The 22,421-nt window shown below is 36.3% G+C and overlaps 1 protein-coding gene across 1 annotated transcript in view; it reads left to right on the forward strand.

Annotated features, from left to right (window-relative positions):
* Positions 1-22,421, forward strand: part of DGKI (diacylglycerol kinase iota) — a 200,818-nt gene that overhangs the window by 38,706 nt on the left and 139,691 nt on the right. The window contains exons 10-13 of the mRNA XM_025045818.1: positions 6,828-6,883; positions 7,852-7,914; positions 11,192-11,265; positions 12,722-12,833. Coding sequence (XP_024901586.1) covers positions 6,828-6,883; positions 7,852-7,914; positions 11,192-11,265; positions 12,722-12,833 — 305 coding nt within the window. The remainder of the gene's footprint in view (positions 1-6,827; positions 6,884-7,851; positions 7,915-11,191; positions 11,266-12,721; positions 12,834-22,421) is intronic.

Below are 22,421 nucleotides of genomic sequence, written 5' to 3' on the forward strand. Positions count from 1 at the left end.
CTAGAATTTAAATGTTCAGATTCTAAGAGAAAATTCTGGTAATACTCTTATGCACAAAAAGTCAAGAGTAGAGCTATAAGATTAAGGCTGTTAGAATACAGACTATAAGTGAAATCCAAACCTGTAATTTTCTTACAGAATTCAGCCATTTTGGTAGACTTTTCTGGTTTTATGAGGCTTTGAGGGTCAAATGCTGTGCCAAATCAAAGCCATACTGATTGGAGAGAGAGCCATAGTTTGCCCTTTTCCCACAAGAAAATTCTTGTGGGAAAGTGATTTTTTTCCCCTTATTTTTAAGCTATGGGACTATTTCACTTCACTGAGGAATATGCCAATTGTGGTGTATATGTTTATACATAGTATTATACGTTTGTATGATTATAAAACAATTAATTAAAAGATACCAAGCACTAATCTCGGAATAATTTATTGCTGAGGCTTAGTGTAAGCGCTTTCATGCAATATGGAATGGAATTGCAAACATTTGCCCTGCAGGTAAGCCAGAGACTTTGAGGAAAAGCAGCCACCGAAGAGCTGATAAGGGAGAATTAATGTCACTTAAGATTAATAGCTATAATATTCATAAAAATGATATAGAGATGGTACAAAATAAATATTCACAGAATATTAGAACCAGATTTGATTGATATGCCTAGACCAGAGGTGTGAAGTTCTTAGTACCTGTTAACTATCCTTTTTGTAGTAAATAAAATCATTATTTATGATGAAAAGTTTACTTACTCGAGCTATTAATCTTTTTTTAAAAACTGTTTTCTGTTTATTTGGATTTCCTCATATTTTTACCTGGATAGTCAAGAAATCTCTAGCTTGGCTGCAGAAGGAAAAGAAAGATGGCATGGCCACATTTTCAATAGGACAATTCATTTATTTTTGCTGGTAATGAGTGTCTGTTCTCAAGCCAGGAAAACTCATAGTTGAGACTTCAAACTGTTCTCCAACACAGCAACTCACAGTTTGAGACTTCATGATAAAACTTGTATTGTTTGTATAAAATACTTGGAGTGTGACTCAAAGCCTCATGAGAGCCATTATAAAAAGAAAGAAAGAAAAAAAGAGCTTAGATAGAATAACCTATTAGGGATCAGTCAAAAAACCTGTAGTACTTTAAATTGATAATTATGCCAACCAGTCTATACAAAATGGGAAATAGACACATCTCACTAAGGCAGAATTTAAAAAATTTTAAATGCAAAAACAATTTTTAGCATAGATGTGAAATAGCTCATCAAGTTGACATGCAACAAATACAGATTTTAGCTTTGCTACTTATATTGTATTTCTTTTAGAAGGGACAAATAAAGTGATACTTACGTTGAGACAGTTTATTAGTGGTATTCCTGTGTAAATGCTTTTAGAATCACCAGTAGAAAATCAAGCGAAGAGTAGATGTAGTCTTAACATTTTGATTGACTTTGTATATAAAGAATGCAAAGATTTGAATAATTTGGGTTTCTATGTTTGATCAAAAAGAAGGTACACTTCATTTGATTGGAAAACAGAGGTGCTTTCTTATTCTTCTCAAAAGTGGCTACACCATGCATGGTTGAACTATTGTTTTTTGTGTATGAGAAAGTACAATGGTTTGAACAGAATTTAGAGATGTAAGAGGATTGGTCATTTAATTATCAGTTGGAGTCTTGCCCAGTACTTTAATCATTATTGCATTATGACAAGTGCTTGCAGACGTACATTGAAAATATTTTAATCTATCAATGTATAGTGATGTTAACAATGATTATGATCATCACGTGGCAAAGTTAGGTCTCACTCTGCCAACTATATTAATTAGATTGCCATTTTTTTCTGGACATGAAGGACTTTAAACACATCAAACTTTTAGTCTGAGATTGGATGCTTAAATTTTTCTGCATCGTTGAAAATTATTATTCAGAGGAGTCAAACCTTATGTTACAAGGTCAAGGAAATACAATTATGACTAGAGGTGGCAGTATTTAAATTTGATTTAGGAATCACTATTTTCCCTGACTATAGAGATACATGCAGATCTGCACTTTTCAAAGGGTTATGAATGTTTCATGATTCATGTAGAGAACTGACAGATTTCTTTAAAAGGTGTTGTTTGCAATGGCTTGCTAAATTTCATTGTTACCATCACTGCATAGGATTCACTGCTGGGCTCTTGGCTAGGCATGAAGGTTCAGGCATGGTTTACCCTTGAAAAACTCTCACTGTCTGAGATTCTTTGTCCATATCCTTTTCCACCTGGAACCTCTGCATGGTACTGACTCATCATTCAAGATCAAGTATACTTGCCTCTGGGCCCTTTTTCTGGTTATTCCCTTTATGTGTGACCCTCCCCACTTCTCGTACAGACATCTTTTTATAACACGTACAAAATGACATTTCAGACCTGTCTCCCCCACTCAAACTCCATGAGAGCAAACAACCCTGTCCTATTTTTTTTTTTTTTTAATTTTCCTGTGCCAAGTCCAGTGACTGTCTCAAAAAGTGTTTGTTTCAGTAATGGAATATTTCATTGAGGGACAGGCTCCATATGTAAAAGATAAATAACACCAGAAGGATATATATAGCAAAGGCAAGATTAGTCGTATAGACAGTAGATAACATGGGAGTTTGGCAGGACAGTTGGCAGGGGAAAGGTATAAAGGGAAAATTTCCAGGAAGGGTAGATAAAGGGAGATAAAGGAGGAGTGTGATTTAGACAAGAAGTAAAGTATGTGAGGGTTTTTCAGACAGGAAAGAAAAGTGCAGAGGGACAAGGAACTTGAGATAAAGATGAGTTGGCTGACCAGTTATTGCATAATGAAAGATTTTGGTGATGGTGTTAGAAAATTGAAAATAATGTTGGTAAAAATGTCTTTAATGGGAGATAATGTTAGAAGAAAAATTTTTAATATTGATTTAAATTGCAAATGGCAATGTTACTGCAGTCATAAATTTTAGTCATTTATATATATACATAATGAAGTCTTAAGATTGCATAAGTATGCAATACTGAAAATATGGAAGATGTGTGAGTTATATAGGGTTCAAATTGCACGTTGACTTTTATAAACATATTGTTGAACTTATGTTTATAAATATCTTCCTAATATGAAGGACCAGTTACAGATACAAGTAGGGTTTAGGGTCTCATCCTGATGGTACATATGTTGTATAAGGATGGGATTAATATATTATATCAATGGAATGGATTATACCCAGAGCCTCATCATCATTATAAATGAATTACATCCAGAGCCAAATCATTTAGATGATTTAGATGATGAGATTTGGGATGTTGGAGCTGATGGGATTTAGATGAGATTTTTTAAAGTTTTGAGTTGATGCCATGATGGGATGAGACCTTTGGAGACCTTGCAGGGAGTGAATGTATTTTACAAATGTGAAGGATGTGAATCATCAGAGGGTGGATGATGGTTGGTAGAATTTTGGTGTCCATGACTTTGCCATTTGATGTCATGCTTGTTGGTTATGTTATTTTACATGGCAAAAATAACCTTGTTGATGTTATCAAGGTTAATAATTAGCTGACCTTAAGATAGAAAGATAATTCTGAATGATCAGAGTAGGCTCAATGTAATAACATGAGCCCTTAAAGGCAGAAGTAGAAGGTAGAACAGGAAGTTAGAAAGATGTGGCAGAAAGGGAAGTCAGATAGATCAAAAGTATGAGAAGGATTTGATGTGCCATTGCTAACCTTGATGTTGAAGGGAGGATTGCAAGCCAAGGAATGCAGGAGGCCTCTAGAAGTTGAGAATGGACCCCAGCCCAACAGCCAGTAAGGAAAAAGAACCTCATTCCTAAAACTGCAAGGAAATAGATTTTGTCAATAACCTCGGTAAGCTTGGAAGTGAATCCTTCCCAGAGCCTCTCAGTAAGAGCTATGCAGGCGGACACCTTGATTTTAGGCTGACCTAGTAAGATCCGAGACTGAGGACCCAGAGAGACCAGTCCAGACTTTTAGCCTAGAGAACTGTAATATCAATGAATATTTTAGGTTGCCAAGTTTGCAGAAACAGAAAACTAATACAGTTAACGTTGGTGTGCAGTCCGATCACGAGTAGGTTAATGGCACAGACTTGCACAGTGAGCATTTGGATCTCACTATCTTACACGATCTTCTTGTGGAAGAGGAAGATGCACAGTCTAGTAACTGCAGCAAGAAGCCATAAGTACTTCCAGTATTGGAGTCTTGGGGTACTTTGAGTATTATTGGCCCTTCTTGAAAGTGACCTTTCATGGTTTAGTTCAAAGCAATTAACAGACACAACTTTCTTAAGGAATAAGAGCCCTTAAGCTTTCTTACTGGCCCTTTCCCAATTCTGTGTGCTCCCTTTTCTTGATATAGCTGGGGTCCACAACCCTTGGTCCTCCTCCAGGTCACAGTAACTCTTATACATGCACATAGACATATTCGGCCACTCAGCCCTTTCTTTCTAATAGCCAATGAGGAATAGTTGAGTACCATTATTTGTAGGCTCTTCCTTGCTCTCTTATGGCCTGGCTTCTGCAGGGAGTGGCACAGCAGATGTCTCCCTTAGCTCCAGCCAACTTTGTTTCCAAGTCTGATTTGTGTTTGGAATCGAGTAGATATAAAAATGGGGAAGGAGTCCAATTGCCATCATAGACTCAATCTGGGAGTCAATAATATATACAGGTGTTAGAAGAGAGAATGGTAGAATTTACCCCATACCTTTCCTGCTCTCAAGGCCAAAGCATATGTGTGACCCCACTACCTCTTTGTTTTTTTATTTTCTGACACCTCTCTGAATGATAGTGTCTTGATAGATCTCCGTTTTCTTCGGGTTGCTTACTGAATCAACTTTTATTCAGTTAAATTGCATCTGAGGTGACTGTTTTCATCAACTGTGTGAGTGAAATCACCAAAAGCCCAGTGTATTTTGTAATGCTAGTCTTTTTGGGTTTTATAGAACATTTTCTGAGAGAAAAAAACCTATTTCTTCAAAGGGGAAAAAAAGGCCTTTTCAATGCTTCAAGACTCATAGGAAAACCTCATGAAGATTTGAGTATTTTACAAACCACACGTTATTTAAAAAAAAAAAGTAAATGTTAATAGTTGGTATATGATTCACTTAATAGCTGTGGACACAGGTGCCCTGAAGAAGTGCTGTGCCAGAACTGTAGGTGTTATTTCCATTTCTCATTGTAATTTGCTTAAAAGCTGGATCTGATTTTTTTTTTTTAAATTAGGGCCCATGTATCTATGATCAATTGCATAGCAACAAAGATTAACAACAAAGATTCTCATTTGGCCTCTGGTTTTGTAAATCATGAAAGAGTTAATACAACTGAAAAGGGAACCAACCCAGGCTAATTTAGGTCAAAAAAGGTTAAAAACAACATGTCATTCAGCAGCCAAAGTTATCATGAAGAAGGGCCAGACCATAAAAATGGTCATCTCTGGGGCCAAGAATGGAGTTCAGGGAGGTAGAACACTTAGTACGGTTTCTTTCTTCTTGGTGTTTACTGTATCTTGTAGATTAATGTTTCACTCTTTGTTTTATTTTGGTGCTAGGGTTACAGTATTTACTTGGTAGAAGAGTGAGTAAATGGTTAAGGAGAGGTTTGAAAGATAGGAACTATAAAATAGATGAAAATAACTGTCAAAAACCAATCTGTAAAAATGCTACCCTTTTTTGAAGTTTGCAAACCTTAACCCAAAATCTACATCTTATGCTAATATTGTGTTCTAAACATCATGAAAATAATCTAATAATCAATTGTCCAGTGTTATTTCCTGAAATCTTGTAGCTTTTTTTCTCTCCAGCTTTAGTGGGTGAAATTTTTGCTACTTTTCTTCATGTAGACAACTTTTGGGATTTATAGTTCAAAAATAAGGTTAGGACTTACAGAGTTTCAGCTTGTCAGCCAGCTGTATAATGAGAAGTGACTTGGATAAAGATGTAGCCCTAAGCAGGGAGCATATTTATGAGCATATTGAATAAAATGGCAGAAAGCAGAAACATTGGCAGTGGGTTCCTTTGGAATGTCTTAGAATTTTATTAGAAAGAATGTCGGGAAATAATATTTCATTTAGAGATTTTATAAATCCCTTGAATGCATGTGAAAAAACTCTGATGCAGATTCTCACTTAATCTTTTTGTGGTCCTCAACTTATTAAACATATGGGAACAAACTCAAACCATTTTTTTCAGCTAGAACCTTTGCTGTCACATGTTCTAAGTACATTCAGCAGGTGATCTGCATATATATGCATATATCTCTACTAAATCAAATAATTTTTCAAGACCTGTCACAAATAAGAGTGTAAATGGTAGTTAGGCATTTCTGCAAACTGTGAAAGCAAATTCTCAGTTAATTTTTATCCAAATTCTCCATATTTAATCGCATTTAGAGGCTGCGCACATAGTATATGGAAGCCAGGACCTATGGAGATCAAAGCAAATCATCACCCTTCCACCTCCACCCTCTTCCCCTATCAGCCGGGCCCTGTATCCCTGCCAACCCTTTGTTCTGAGTAGAGTCCAGAGTGCTTCACCCTTTACCATTCATGGCAATAATCGAGAGAGCTTGCCTACCCCACACCCCAGATATTCTAATTCCGTAGATCTGGAATGGGCCCTAATAATTTGCATTTTTAACAGTCTCTCATTTGCTGCTGATGCTGCCAGTTGGGGGCTACATTTTGTAGCTCTGGACAACAGTGACAACTGCCTGTAACTAAGGGGAAGATGATAATGAAGCTTTTGGGTCTGGGGGAGGGGGCAGGAAATAGGGGTCATCTAAGTCACTACCTTTAACCAGATCTCTATAACAAAACTACTTTTTCCCTTTCACAGAAGCAAATCCAGAGAAATTCAACAGTCGTTTTCGAAATAAAATGTTCTATGCAGGGGTAAGTACATATTTTATTTCATAATTACTACACATTAATTAATATACATTCACTATTGGTAATAAAGTTGATAGCTATATTAAAAATAATTACATGCACATTTCACATGTTTACTTGCAGGGTCTATGTATGGTTAAGTTCAAAGTCTTGGTTTAAGAATAAAAGTAATGTCTTATGTTAAGATGCATGTCTTATGTTAGTTGGCAGAAGAGACATAGTTTCCATTATCTTTGAACTTAAAAACCTGAGGCATCATGTCGTACTGAAGGAATGATACTCAAGGAGCGATGTGAAAAACAGACATCAGAGCCAACCTAGAGAAAGGAGAAATTAGGTAGACTGAAAAACATATGGAAAATCTTGGGTAAGAATGTAGTTTTCACAGGGGTACACATGTACTAGTGTTTGGATGAGAACCTGGCAGAGCATGGGGGGTTTTTCATGGAAGCTCATATGAGGTTAAAGATGAAAGGGGGCCCCTTCTTTTCCTTTCTCTTCTTGCTCAAGGACACCCAGAAAGAAAAAGATGGCCAGAAAGAAGGAAAAAAGATCTCCAAAATATTGATATTTTCAAAAAGTGTTGTTTAAATTTATACCACTGGAAAAAAATTGTACCGCTGGATAGAGGGAGTTGAAAGAAAAGAGGGGGCGAGTAAAAGATTGTCTCAGCCTCTGATGGACAACTAGGAAGGTCAAGGAAGGTGGTCAGAATAAATCTTCAAACTGATCCTTGGAACGTCTACTTTTTTACTTTCCTCCCGTGATCTTAAATTTTATTATTGGTTATAGTTTGAGGACAAAAAGATTTCAACTTGACGGCCACTGCACCCCTTTGCATTCAGCAAAAGGAGAACTTGTTTTATATTTTTGCGTCATTTAGAATCATTAGGAATTATCCATAATATAGACACAAAGCTTTGGCATAACCGTGTAATTAAGAATTTTTTTTTTATTTCCTTGCGATATAGGCAGCTTTTTCTGATTTCCTGCAGAGAAGCTCTAGAGATCTATCCAAACATGTTAAAGTTGTTGTAAGTATTGAATGTGTCGACTCATTTCATTTGACTATGAGTATATATGTCAACAAAAAAATGAACCCCAAATACCAGTTTCTATACCTAGATTAATCAAGAGACTTCATAGAACTTTACAGATCATTTAGTGTCATTCATTCAATCAACATTTTTGAGCATTTAAATGCATGTCGGGCACTCTCTTAGTTGCTGGGGATGAAGATATAAATAAGGTGACTAGTTTCACTCCTGCATAAACCCACAGTTCAGTCATGGAGAAGGGCACGTGAATCACTGAAGAACAATATAATATATATTGTCATTCAACTATGTATATAATATGGTGGTGGCACAAAGGGAGAAACGAAAACTGACCGTGGGGGATCAGGGAAGGCTTCATCGAAGAGACGACGTTGAACTGGGCCTTGTGATAGAATTGGATGCTCACCGGACAGATCTCTCTATCTTAGGCTGTCTGAGAGCTCTGCATTTTAGGAAAGTACTTTGATTTGATTTCAGTCTTTTGTGGTGCCTCGCTCTGTAACCTGGTCCAGGTTCTTTATCACTGAATAGATTTTCTTTTTTGCTTTCGGTGCTATTTCTTCCTAGGTCTCTATCCCAGGTTGTGGAGCCGCACTGCTTAGAGGCAAGGGAGAGGGGAAGTTATCTCTCCTCTAGGAGCTGTATTTTTAAATGGCATATAATTAGTTATTACGAAAGTCACAGAATGTTTTCTTACAGTGACGAAGTTAAAAGAAGGAATGAGCATGACTTTGTTGTACATAATATATAAGTAAAAGAAAAAAGAAAGACAGAAAGAGAAAAACAGATGGAGAAGAAAGAATGGGGGACATAGCAAGGCATGAATTTGTCATGGCATGGGTAAAGAACAGAATATGTGAGAGGAGGGGAGAAATAAAAGATACGTGAGAATAGAGAAAAATGTGATATTAAGCTAATGGAACACAAAGGAGCATGAAAGGACACACTTTTGGAAATTTTGGAATCATGAATAAAGGTTTATGAGACACGAATCTCCCAAATCAGTTGAAACAAGGGACAGTGGCCTTTACCGCTCGTGTCACAACCCTTGACATCACTGTCAGATGTTTGCGTTCTCATGCAATAGCAATGAATAGTATCTTTTCATAGCGGTGACTCTTGAAAACTGGAATATTGCCTTTTTCAAGCTAAATGCAAAAAAGACACATGGTCCATTGAACTATAAAGATCTTTATTATGATAAAATTAAGGCTATGAAATTTAAGTAGCAGCAACCTTACCTCAAACTTTCCATTTCTTCAGCTGCCTGCAAGCCAGCCAAAATATAAACTTTCCTGTTTCTTCCAGTATTTCTCACATTTAGAGGAACATCAGTAGCACCTGCCTAGGGAACCAATGAGTGGTGGGCAGTGGCCACATTGAATGACATCCACTGTTCAAGTTGGCTGAATTGAAATTAAACTCTGTATACTTCCTAACCACTAGAGAGTTTTTCTTCCACATCTGGCAGTGCTATTGATGATAAATGTCTCATGTACGAATGGCTACATAGCAGAGATCAAAAGAAGCTTGCAGAGGGACCAAGATGGCAGCCAAATAACTAGGAAAGATTTACTATCAGTCGGTAACTATAATATTCCAGGTGGATTGGTTTATGTAATCATATCCTTTTTTATGTTAGAAAAAACATCAGAAACTAAGACATTTGAGATTCAGTCCTAGGTCTACCTTTATGAGGCATATGACTTTGTGGAGATCATTGAACCTTTCAAAAGAGTTTACTTTCTTCATTTAAAGCATACGTAACAAGACAGGTCTTTGAAGTGACAATTATTGGCCATTGCTCTGTGACACAAAGGGGCACCGGGATATTTCTTTGATGACATCACTGTATGTTTTCTTGAGAGTGAGAGAGAAAAGATGGAAGGTTAGCTAGGGCAATTGGGTGTACATATTACAACAGAGCATCCTATCTTTGACACAGGGTGAAGTCAGTGTTTCTGAGGTAATAGATAATCATCTCTCACATAAATGTAAAATACATAATAAACACAACAAAAAAGCAGAGGACAATAACAAATATAAATACAGCATTATTTTCCCTACTTCTGCATTTTCCTGTTGTATTGACTTATCAGTATGTAAGCTCATACACAGAAATATATTTTGCATGTAGATATTTTCCTTTGTGTGTGAAGTAAGGAAAAAATTGAAAACTGCTATTCTGGAGATTTGCCAAGTTTAAATGCAATAATATGTAAAAAAACTTTGTAAAGCACAATACATTGTAAGTTGTCCATCCTCATATAATTTGATGAGTTCCTAGAATCATTGACATGTTCCCTCGGAGGAAAAGTTGAAAAGTTGAAAGTTAAAAAACGATTGTTTTAAATACAATGATATTGATTACAGTTTTTTTCTGTAATGCAGCAATACTGCTTTGCATGCAGTATCACATTCTATTAATGTACCACATTCTATTTTTAAAAAGCTTTTCGCTGCTTACGACATTCAATCTTGATAATTTAAGATGTCTATATTTTTCATTGGTATAGTCATCTATCAACTCATTTCAAGTCCTTAAGTAAATTAGGAGACTTCATGTTTGCTTAGTGTCTGAAAGTCTTGTAAAAACACCTTCAACCGATATCTAGAATATGATTCCTATCTAAATAACATATTAAAATATTTTATTTAGGACTGTAAGATTTCCTGGAAATGACTTTTGAGAATGCTTATGAAACGTATGTGCATTAAGATCATTTGGGAAAGGAAGGAAACACGCTTGACTGCTAGCAGAATCCTTGCTCTGAGATTGAAACTCCTCCTAACGAAATCTTTGAAAATTCTCAGGGAGCTTGGGGATGTTTTACTTCTCTCTCCACAAGCGAAGATGATGGGGAGATTCTCTGATGAGGTTTGAGGAGAGCAAGTATAAAAGCAGGCTTTATGCCTTTGACATTGAGAAGTCTATAGTCGTGACTACTGTTTTCCTTTTTTGACTTTTGTCATCAGTGGTAAATGAGAAAGGGACATGAAAGCCTTTTCTTTGACTTTTCCAAGCCAAAATACCTAGTAATGATTCAAGGTTAAGAACGATGGTAGTTCCCGGGCCTGGTAAAGCTATAATCTGAATCAATTTTCAATCAGAGTAATGGGATTCACTTAAGCAGAGAGAAGTCAAGAGGAAGACCATGGCACATGCTCGTGTCAACCTACTTGCCTTCGATAATTTTTTTAAGACTTGTGACTAGTTCAAAGCTTTTGCTTTTTTCTGCTTTGATTATTTCAGTGTGATGGAACAGATCTCACCCCAAAGATTCAGGAACTGAAGTTCCAGTGTATAGTATTTTTAAATATACCCAGGTAAGCACCGTTCATGTTGTTTCCTTGGTTTGATGTGAACTCTGTTTGACTTGAGGTTATCTGTTTCATTATAGAAGATTTCCAGGTACAAACATTGAAAGTTGGTTATCTTAATAGCTTATTAAGAGTTTCCAGATATGACAATTTTGTGTTCCTTGGTTTGTTTAGTGTTCTCTGTGGTAAATGTGTTTTGTTCTGTTTTGTTTTGTTTTGTTTGCATGATATGGCATGCGTAGTCTATACTTATCCATCCTTAAGAGCCCCAGGCATCTCTCTGGAGTGGAGCATTTTAATTTAATTCTCAAATTACTGATCCTTCCACCCCCCAAGAACGATAGATAGATTTGAATAAATCTCTGTTCTCAGTTTCCCAAAAGCTGTTAGGAAACCTGCCAGCCCGATTTTAGTATGGAATTCATTCAAAATCATTGCCAGATGATTGCTTTGGAAAAATAGGATCAATTAGAGTGGCATTTTCTAGTCAGAATGTCAACTCTCTTTGGTGCTATTATATATACCTCAGGAGAAAGGGGTATTTAAGATGAACTAGTCTCAGAATAAGCACATTATCTCAGTGGCATAAAATTAGATTCTAGGCTCCCAAGCCAGGATTTTGGAAGGGACGGATTTGTGACCCTTTGTTATTTGCAAAGCAGACCACTCAGACACAAAAATCTGCAAATAAGTTCTATTTAGATTGAATTTAATTAAAATGTAAGTCTATGGCTAGGAAACCATCTTAAATATAGTTTTGATTATATTTGACTGCTCAGCTCAGTATAGTTATATACGATCCTGTTCCAAAGTATTTCCTTTTAGTTGTTTAAATAGAAGACCTAGATTCTCAAGAAACAGTATTAATTTTCTTTAATTTTTCTTCCTCTTTTCTTGACATATCCCTTTTTCATCTTGCTTCTCTCCCTTCCCCACTGTGATTCTTATTCCTCTACTTTTCCAATTTCCTTTGCTTCCCCTTCCTTTCTGATCTCATAGCTTTTTTTTGCCATCCCTTCTTCACTCTTCCCTTCTGCCGTGGTTACTTATTATCTTAGATATGTATGTGATAGTGAACGCTTACTCACCTCAGTTCTCTTTCATTTTTTCCACTGGCTGGAATGCATATGTCTGCCTCTAAGACCGAATCCTGAAACCACCTGAAACCATAATTCACGGCGTATCATAGAAAGCAGACACGTATGAATTATAGAGTGATAAATGTTGATAAATAATAAATTGAGAGAGAGTTGGGCACCGCGGAATGCTTTAGTTGTAAAATGGTGGCTCATTGTCACAGACATATTTTGGAGATGATGATGAGTCCATTTTTTGTTGTTGGAAGGTCTGCAATAGAAAACTTACGTGAAATAAACATTGGATCTAACTATAAGTTAATCTCTAATGATAATCACAAGAGTAATGGGATAAATTTAATTCCCTTTTTAATCTTATCTTGCAGATATTGTGCTGGCACAATGCCCTGGGGGAACCCAGGGGATCACCATGATTTTGAACCTCAGCGTCACGATGATGGTTATATTGAAGTCATCGGGTTCACCATGGCCTCTTTGGTGAGCAATACAACCATTTTATTAAAATGAAATGCATTTTAGTCATAGAGCTTTTTCGTTTCGTAGGACTTTGGTATAATTTTCTCTCCTGCCTTATCAATCGTCGATAAACTTCATGCGATATGGAGTTGCTTGGGGAAAACAAGAACAAACAAGAATAATTCTTTATGCCGCTAAGAAAATTGATGCACATTTGTTTGAACTTCAAAAATAAATATTATTTGTTAATTTTCATGGTGAATTTTCAAATGAAATGCAAAGTTTTCATGCTCATTAAAAAGCATTATGCCACAGACATATCCCTGCATGATGCAAAAACCTTGCCATTTGACACTTTTTTGGTTCACTGAGGACTTGAGCATTTAGGTAAAAAGGAAAGTGGTCATTTGCATTCATCTGTATCTTCTCTGCTTAACCATAAGATGGGCATCTCTATTATCACAAAATTATTGAATATAGAAAGAAGTCATTGTGACATTAATGAATATTCAGTTTTCACAGTATTGAGATCACCTTGCATTTTAATTTGTTTGCTTACATTAAAAATGTTAATTTATATAGTGTAAGTATAATTTCAAGCAGGTTTGGCCATGTATTTTAACTTCTTATTGAATGATGAGGAAACCAATTAAAATTATGATTATCATTTTATCTGGTGTAAATCAGAACACACTATCAGTTTATAAAGCAAATTAAAATAAAGCTGCTACCTACAGTCTTTGGTTAGCACTAGATTTGTGCTATACTTATGCTTAAAAGCAAAAAGATTGTGTGTCTTGTTCTAAACAATCCAAAACATCTCTTTTCCACTCATTTCATGGACTCTAAATGACTTTTCCTCAATTGCTTCCAATTACTGAGATTTAATAGAATAATGTAATTGTGACTATGGCAAGAATGTTCCTCACCAGAGATGGTGATGTTGCTCGTTAAATCTGCTATCTCTGGAACGAAACGGTTGCTAACTGTAAAGGACTAGGTTAGGGTTGACCTATTCTCAGAGTTGTGACTCATATACAGCTTTTTCTCTCCAGAAGTTTTTATATTAATTACAGCAGAAGCCTCGGCCAAGAGCAGATAGGAATAAGTTCAAGAAGGATATATGCAAGGAAGAATTCTTGGAGGTGACCAGAATGGCTCCAAACCTGCCCCCGAGTGTTTTACTCATTCATTTCTTCACAGACCCAGTGAACACTCATTGAATGTTTACCACGTGCCAGAGCATCCTACCATCCCAATTGTGTGGTAGAAGGCTATCAGGAAAGAAATATCTAAGCGCACATCTTTGCCTACCTAGGCTTGGGAGGGTCAGGGGACTATTAGACACTTTCTCATTGCTTTCAGGATCAAAATCTAAATCTTTACCTGGCCTGCAGGATTGAGTTCCTCGTTGATTCTCCAGCCTTTCCCACCGCCTCTTTGCTTTCTTCCTCAAATGGTCTGTGACGTCCGATAGAGCTTTGAACCTTCCTTGCTTCTTTTCCACCACATTCTGTCACTTTCTAAAACATTCTTTACCCTTCATTTTCTGTAACTTCAGTCCAGATCTGTTCGTGTCAGGTTCTTTTTGTAGTCTTTTTTGATTCGAGTTGTTTTTGCTTACAATCCTATAATTAGTGTGTGAATAGGAAAGAGAAGGCAGACTAAAAGTGGGTAATTGAAGGAGAGTTTAATGGAGGAACTCTTTACGAATCATGCACTGGGTTTGTGAGAAGCCGTGATGGATGGCGTTATATTCCTGAGCTGTAGGCGCCAAGGCAAGGAAGCAGTCGGTGATGCCAGAAAGAGTGCTGTTTGGCAAGGACCCCTTGATAGGAGTAGTATTTGCTGAGCGGAAGCAGCCAACCTGTGCCAACCTGAAAGGGAGGGAGCTAGGGACGTGAATACAGTGTCTGACTCTTGTCCTTCAGACCTTCTGCTGGCGCTTCCCTCTGGGGAAGTCAAATCAGAAGCTAAAGGTCAAGGGAAGCACTGATGCAGTCTAAACAGGTCAGCCTCACGGAGTAAAGAGGAGGGCCAGGAACGACGGAGTGCCAGCTGGGAGTGGCAGATGGTAGATAGTCATCACTCTAGTGAATCTCTGCTACAGAACAGAGAGCCAAATACCTATAGTTTGCAATGAGTAAATGTGACAGAATAAATGGATTTTTCCAAGAGAAGAAGAATGGGACTTGGCATTCTGGAAAAAGGGAAATTTATATACGCTTGGAAGTATGAGAGATCACGGTCCTCTGTGGGAACTAGAATTAGTTTCATAGTTTAGATGGAGGTGAAAAGTGAGAATGATAGATGATGCTGGGGAAGCAGGCAGGGGCCAGATCATGGAGTTCATTATGGAATTTAACTAGGAGATTTGACTTTATTCCAAGGTCACTGAGGAATTAGTAAAGTGTGTTTTTTAAAATATTTGGTACGGGAAAAATCCAACATGAGAACAGATGAAATATTATATTGAACCCTCATGTACCATCACTTAGCTTCTATAATTATCACCTTATGGACAGTGTTATTTCTGTTCCCACCTATAACTTCCTCCATATATTATTTTGAGTCCCAGAGAGTATATCGTTTTATCTATAAATATTTCTGACTATGTTTTTAGAGGACTTTTATGAACACAGTCACAACATCATCTTATCTAAAAAAAAAATTAAAACAGTAACACCTGAATATCACTAAATATCGACTCAGTGCTCTAATTTCCAATTATCTTGCAAATGTCATTTGTTTTCTTATGCTCTGTTTGTTTGAATCAGGATCCAAATAAAATTCATTTGTCATGATTGGTTGATATGACTCATTAAGTCTCTGTAGGTTCCTACCCATCTCTCTCTCTCTCATTTTTTTTCCATTTATTTGTCGAAGAAACCAAACCTTTTGCCCTGTAAAGTTTCTCTGAGTCTGAATAGTGCTGATAACATCCCTGAGGTATCAATTAACATGTTCTCTCTTTCCTGTTTCCTCTAAGTTGATAGTCAGATCTAGATGAATCAGACACATTTTTTCCCCCACAAATCTATTTTGTAGGTAGCGTTCTCTTCTTCCAAAATAGGATAGGTAATTTCTAGTTATCTCTCTTTTTTTTTTAGTAGTCTTTCGTGATCAATGTCTGGATCTAAGATTCTTTGGAGATTCAAAGTAGCACTATTCTAATTTTATCCTTCTTCATTTATCAACTAGAATATTTCTATAAAGAGAAATTCTCTTCACCTATTATTTGGTAACTTTATATAGTTTATGTTGAAAAGGCAGAATAAGTGATTTCTTTATTTATACGTTGGAAAAAAGAACAAGTTAGCTCACTAGCATCTTCTGATAATTGGGTTTTAAAATGGCCTCAAATTTTGGGGGCACTTCTCTCATCAAGAATTCGAGTCTATGTACCATCCCATTGACTCTGGGAGAGCTAATGAATTCTTGGTGAATTAAGTGCAGTGTAAATAATGCTATGTAACTTCTGAGGCTGGATCATTAAAGGTCACACGGCATATGGGAAATACAGGCAATACCAAGGGTCTCTAATTAATAGGAATTTTATAAATTCACGGTATCACTTGTTATTTACGATGTCGCACTGCTTCATTCATGCATATTTATCGACTATTTGTTGAATCCAAAAATACTTTATCAAATCCATAAATGACAGTCTGCTAGCTGAAACAGTTATGAAATGAACCAAAAGGAAAGCCCTGTTTTGGGGGTGCCTGCACTTCAGTGTTGTGGGGGCGACGAAGAAAGAAACAATCACAATCCGATCTTATACATTCTAGGAGAAAGGCATGAGTGAGGATAGAAAGGACAGCTGAGAGCAAGACAGTGTTTTAAAAAAGGGAGGGGACATCAGCAAAGATTTCACAGAGGAGGCAGGAGTCTCAGAGTGAGATTGCCAGGAGGGATTAGGCTACGGAAGCACGATCTGCTAGAACTACTCATGGCGGCTCTGAGTGATGACGCATATGGCGAATAAAAACGTGGATATGGAGACGGGGCAGAAATAGTGCTTTTTCGGTTTTTAAACTGTAAATGAGTTGGTTGAGGGAGATGGTGTGAAACAGGGTTAGATTTGTGGTTCAGAAAGATGATCTGGATGTCATCGTGAAGGGTGACCAGAATCCTTACTGCTGGGGACAGGTAGATGAACCAACGTGCAGGTAAAGAGACAGGGACAGCTGGAAGCCTGAAGTAAAGAAGAGGTAATGAGGATGAAAAAGACTGACAAATTCAAGAGTTATTTATAGTGACTTATTGCAAAGGAGGAAAAAAAAAATATAAATGAATCCCAGGTGGCTAGTATGGGTCATTAGGTAAGAGAAGAATATATTAAATGAGGTCGAAAATATAAAAGAAAGTATGGCCCAAGAAATGAACTCTGTTTTATGTAAGTTAAATTCGAAACCCCCGTAAGACACCTAAGAAGATACAGAAAGAGACAGTCTGAAATGTATGTTTAGAGCTCGAGAGAGCCCTCAGGTTGGGGGAGAGAATTTGGGGGCCTATCAAATCCTTCTATCTCCAGCCCTATCATTAGTAAGAAAGAGAAAAATAGCAGTACATGGGAGTTGGTGGAGAAAAAATGAAATCCTAAAGTTATGTCAATTATTTTTTTCTTTACGTGATATGAATAATGTAATACATGCATACTAGCTAGTATCAAATGTGTAATTGGATCTCAGATTCTAGTGACTCTAGATTGCTTCTAAGATAATATAGAAATCTACCTAGAAAAAGCAGAGTGATATTGGCATATCATTCTATATTTTCATACAAATCTTACCTTACCACCCATCTACCAGTACGCCATTGTATTTTTTTCATTCAAGATGAAATAATTTTATTTTCAGTCTTGAAATTTCACATTTCTTGAAACTATTACATTGATTCCATTTCTAAGAAAGTAAATTACATGAAAACCCATACAGCTATGTACGATAATTATATAAACAGGAAAATATAGTTATTTGGGCATATGTGTGTATTTTTGTGTGTTTAAAATGTTCAGAGTGGTACTTTAAGAGAGATTTGAGATAGAATAACTGGAATGGGAAAAAAGTAGTTTTTTAAGACTCTATCTTGTAATTGCAAATTTCAAAGCAGAAGTCTCCGTTTTACTGGTTGAGATGTTTCTACTGATTAAGATGATTCTTTGTTGGGTTCTTGGTAACGTGTTTACCTTTTGGATTCCACACAGATTCAATCAGACATTGTAATTTGTATTTATTTCTGCTACAGTTCTCTGCCGTTATGGTTGTGAAGGTCCTTTCATGTTGAGTCTGTTTCAGAATAATCTAAAACTTTTCAAGACAATTCAAAGCCTTATTCAGATTGAGGAATTGGGAGCCTAATTTGCTATGCAGTCAGGAATCCAAAGATTTCAGTCTCCTAAACTTTAAAGAAAGCATAGTCAGCTTTCTTTTTGTTAATTGAAATTGAAATATGTAGGCTCTTTTCTATTTATGGATTAGAAAAGTGAAAGGTTATTCAGTGAGAAAAATTACATGGAGAAATTCCCAGGGTTGAAGATGTACATGTGCCAGATAATACAATCTTTTATTTTTTTAAGAAAAAAGTAACATTAAACGTTTGCTTAGTTTGATAATACACCTAAGTATAAGAACTAAAAGTAAAAATATCAGTCACAAGCACATGATCCATAACTTTATATTTTGATGTGTTTTCTTCCAATTGCTTTATTTTTATGTTTTTAAACATACAGGAAATCATATTATTGTATGTAAAACTCACACTACAATTTTATTCCCTTGACTTACTATGTGATTCAGGACCTCCAACGTTATGTTGAAAACTTTTGTTGCTAGTGACTAATTCTTTCCCTTGAAACGAATGCTTCTAAATTTTCTTTACCCTGAATAACATTTTCTCTATGTGTTTTGGAAGATGACTTTTACAGTTAAAAAAGTTACTTTCCATTTCTAGTTTTCTAACAACTTTTTATCCGAAAAGGTACTGAAATGTATTATCTTTTTCTATATCTTTTGAGATGATGGTAGGGGTTTTCTCTTTTAAACCATAATGTGGTGAAATTACAATGATTTATTTCTGATGTGGAATTCTTAAGTCTTGCAAAAAAAAAAAAAAACAAAAAAACCAACCCATAATAGATCACAGTTTAATTTTTATGTAATAGACCAGGAGAAGCAATTTTTTAAAATGGTTTTAGTGTTTGTGATTATAAATATAATTTAGGGTAAAATTTTATTTTCTTATATGCCCTTATCTGGTTTTGTTACCTCAGAATCCGTAGCATCATGTTATCTGAAGCTAGTTGTGTTAAGTACACTGTCTTTTTTTTTTTTTCTAAGTTGGGTAGAATTACTTGTACAACATCAGGTCTGGCTGGCATGTTTGGGAATGGGGGGCAGGATCAGATATATTTTTGATAACTTTTTCAATTTTTGAAGTCAGTATAATCTATCCAATTTATGTGTTTATTATACCAAATTTTGCAAGTTGTTTTTTTCTAGAAGTTTCTCTTATCTAGGCTTTTCGATTTGTGAACTTCTATAGATCTTCATAACATTCTTGTATGATTTCCAAAATTCTTTATTATATCTTTAGCAATGATCTTTTGTTTATTTAATAAAAAAACAATTTTATGTTTTCTACTTTTGTTGCTTAATCTTCTAAGGTTACCTTGTTAGTCATAAAGAAGAAATCCCAGATATTGGTGTTATTGATTTATGCCCATTGTTAATTCTCCAGGTCACTGATTTCTGCCTTGGGCATTTTGTTACAGGAGTGAGACTGGAAGTCAGGGGCTGGCAGCACTGGCAAGAAAGGAAGGAAGGGAGGGCTTGGCCTTGCTTCTCTTCTCCCCGCCACCCCTGACCCAGGATTGTCGATCCTTCCTATCTGACAGCAAGTGGAATAAGGACTTGAGTAGTAAGAAGGAAGGCGAGGCTTGAAGGGAGATGGAGAGAAGTACTCTAGGAAGGAGTGTAGTGTGGAAAGCCAGAACATCTCAAGCCATTCCTGAGGAGTGAAGGGAAGTCATTATCATCTGAGCGTAATGAATGGCAAAGGATGCCCTGAGCTCAGGGCTATCTTGGTTATCCTCTGTATGCTACCAGAAAGGCAATATTTGAAGATTTCACAAAAGGAAGACGGGCTAAGTTGAACAGGTAATTGGATGCCTGCCATTCATAAACTAATATATTATTATCAGTAAATGATTCATTCTAGCAAATCATGGGGCTTTCAGGACATATGCCTTAATAGGATGTTAAGCTTAGACCAGTCAGAGTGATGGAAAAGAGCTACTTCTATTAAGTGTTTTAACAATTACCTTTAGGATGTGGTTCCATAGTAAAGCAGTTAGCACATCTGCTTTACATGCAGAAGGTCCTAGGTTCACGCCCCAGTGGAGCCACGGTCCATGATCTACGGCCATGTCACCCTGAACAAGCCTGATGTCTGATCTCGGAAGCTAAGCAGGGTCGGGCCTGGTTAGTATTTGGATGAGAGACCACCTAGGAAGACCAGGAGCTATAGGCGTTAAAAAAAAAAAAAAAAGAGAGAGAGAGAAAATAATTACCTTTAACTTGTTCCAAAAATAATTTAACGTGGCTGTGCTAACAATAATAGAATGGTCTGTCCCAGAAAGCTAACTTGGGCAATTCCTCCTGTGCCTGTGCAGTGATCTTAGATTGATTCTGAAATACCTGCGGGATTGCCCATGACAGCTGTTTACTCCCGCAGGTTTGTGGAATTTGCTGGTGTCCTAGAGTGAGGCTGAGAACACGGCTTAAACGTGCTGTGCAGTACTGTGTCTGCCTTCAGATACCAACGGGCTGGAAAGTATTTAAGCTATTTTCACTCCTGTTAAACTCAGAGGAATAAATTCTTACCTAGGAGGTTCTGCATTTTTGTCAAGAGGCCTAGTCAAACCCGGAGGTAGGAAAAGAACGAAATGGAATTTTCTTTAGTGGATGAAGAGATACAGTTTTGTCCAATAAGTGTTGGGCTGAGAAGTACTTGAAGGCAAGGGAAATATATTGAAAAAGTTCTGGAGATGAGATAGTGCTTCAAATCCGTAGATTCACTTAAACAGATCGTTTAAATACAGCCAGAAAAAACTTTCAGCTGAATAAATGAGGATTCGGTAATAGGCCAAAAAGAATTTTATTAAATTTCACCACATTCTCCTCTGTTTTCTTGTTCTCCCATTAATTAAATAAAATTATATGTAAAGCACACAGTTGTGTAAAGCACACATCAAAGGTGTTCAGTGTTGCTGAGTTCTTTACTTTTCAGTTTTTTCTTCTGTTTTCTTTTCCCTCCGTTCTGTCCCTTTGTGTTCCTTTTCTCTTTCTATTTATAGCTAATCATGTTTCAGTTGTTTAAATTAATGCAAGTGCAAAAATAATTCAAAACCTCAGGTAAATACAAATTTCTGGCAACCGAGTAAGTAGAAGTCGACTTCACAAATCTCAGTTAACAAGGTTTTCCTCCCATTCATACAGATGAGACGTATCAAAACAAGCTGATAATATGTATGGTTTTCCTTTTTCCTAACTAAACCTTTTAGATTTGGAGCTGAAGTTATTATTTGACTCCTTTTTTAGTTTATTTCATTATAAATTAATTGATGCTCAAACTGCATTGTAATACAACCTTATTGAAAAACTATTTAACAGTATCTACCTAAAGTAAATGTACATTTAAACTTATGACATAGCAATGCTACTCATCGTATGCAACCAAGAGCTTATGTATCCATCGATATACACAAGGAAATTTACGTCAATAAAAGCCCAGGCTGGGAACAACCAGATGTTTACCAGCAGAATAGATCAATCCATTTTGCTATGTATTACTCAGAACTAAAGATGAACAACAGATGTTGGACACAAAAAGAGTACGTATTGTGTGATTCATTCTACATGAAGTTGAAGTTCAAACAAATTGAATCTGTGGTGCTGGAAGTTAGAATAGTGGTTACCAACTGGTTAATAGAAATAGACTGTAAATAGATTGAGAAGGCCACACGGAAACCTCTTAGTTATAAATTGTCTAAAGACTGATCTGGATAGAGGTTCACATTTGTGTACAAAAATATTCATCAAGCTATATAATTTGTATGCTCTGTGTAAGCTACAACCAAACACGTATTGTATGATTTTTGTTTATCCCCCAAAGGGTAACTGATACTAAGTATATGTTTTTTGTTTGTTGGTTGGTTTTTGTTTTTACTAAGGCAAGGAGGTTATGCTGATAACCTCCTTGCCTTAGTCAACTCAATATCATCTGTTGCTCTTAACAGATGATATTGAGTTGACTTTGCATTTGGTGGCCACCGTGTGAACTGAGCTCTTATTATGTTTGATTTTGATCTTCAAAGCTGCTTTGCTTTTCAAAAAGTTTTTAATCAAGCAATTAGTATTATTTTGCATTTTGTTGACCTTATGCAGATTAGAAGTAGCTTGAGGAGGTTTACGGTAAAAAGGAAAAGCCTGCCCAAGTTTGGAAGTTAACCAAGGATGGGCTGCATATTTAAATATTAAGATATTTAATATACGAAATTACATATTATATGTTACAATATATAACTATATATTACATTGATATTTA

The sequence above is a fragment of the Pteropus alecto genome, unplaced genomic scaffold, assembly GCF_000325575.1.
Source record: "Pteropus alecto unplaced genomic scaffold, ASM32557v1 scaffold22, whole genome shotgun sequence".
In the NCBI taxonomy this organism is placed as follows: Eukaryota; Metazoa; Chordata; class Mammalia; order Chiroptera; family Pteropodidae; genus Pteropus; species Pteropus alecto.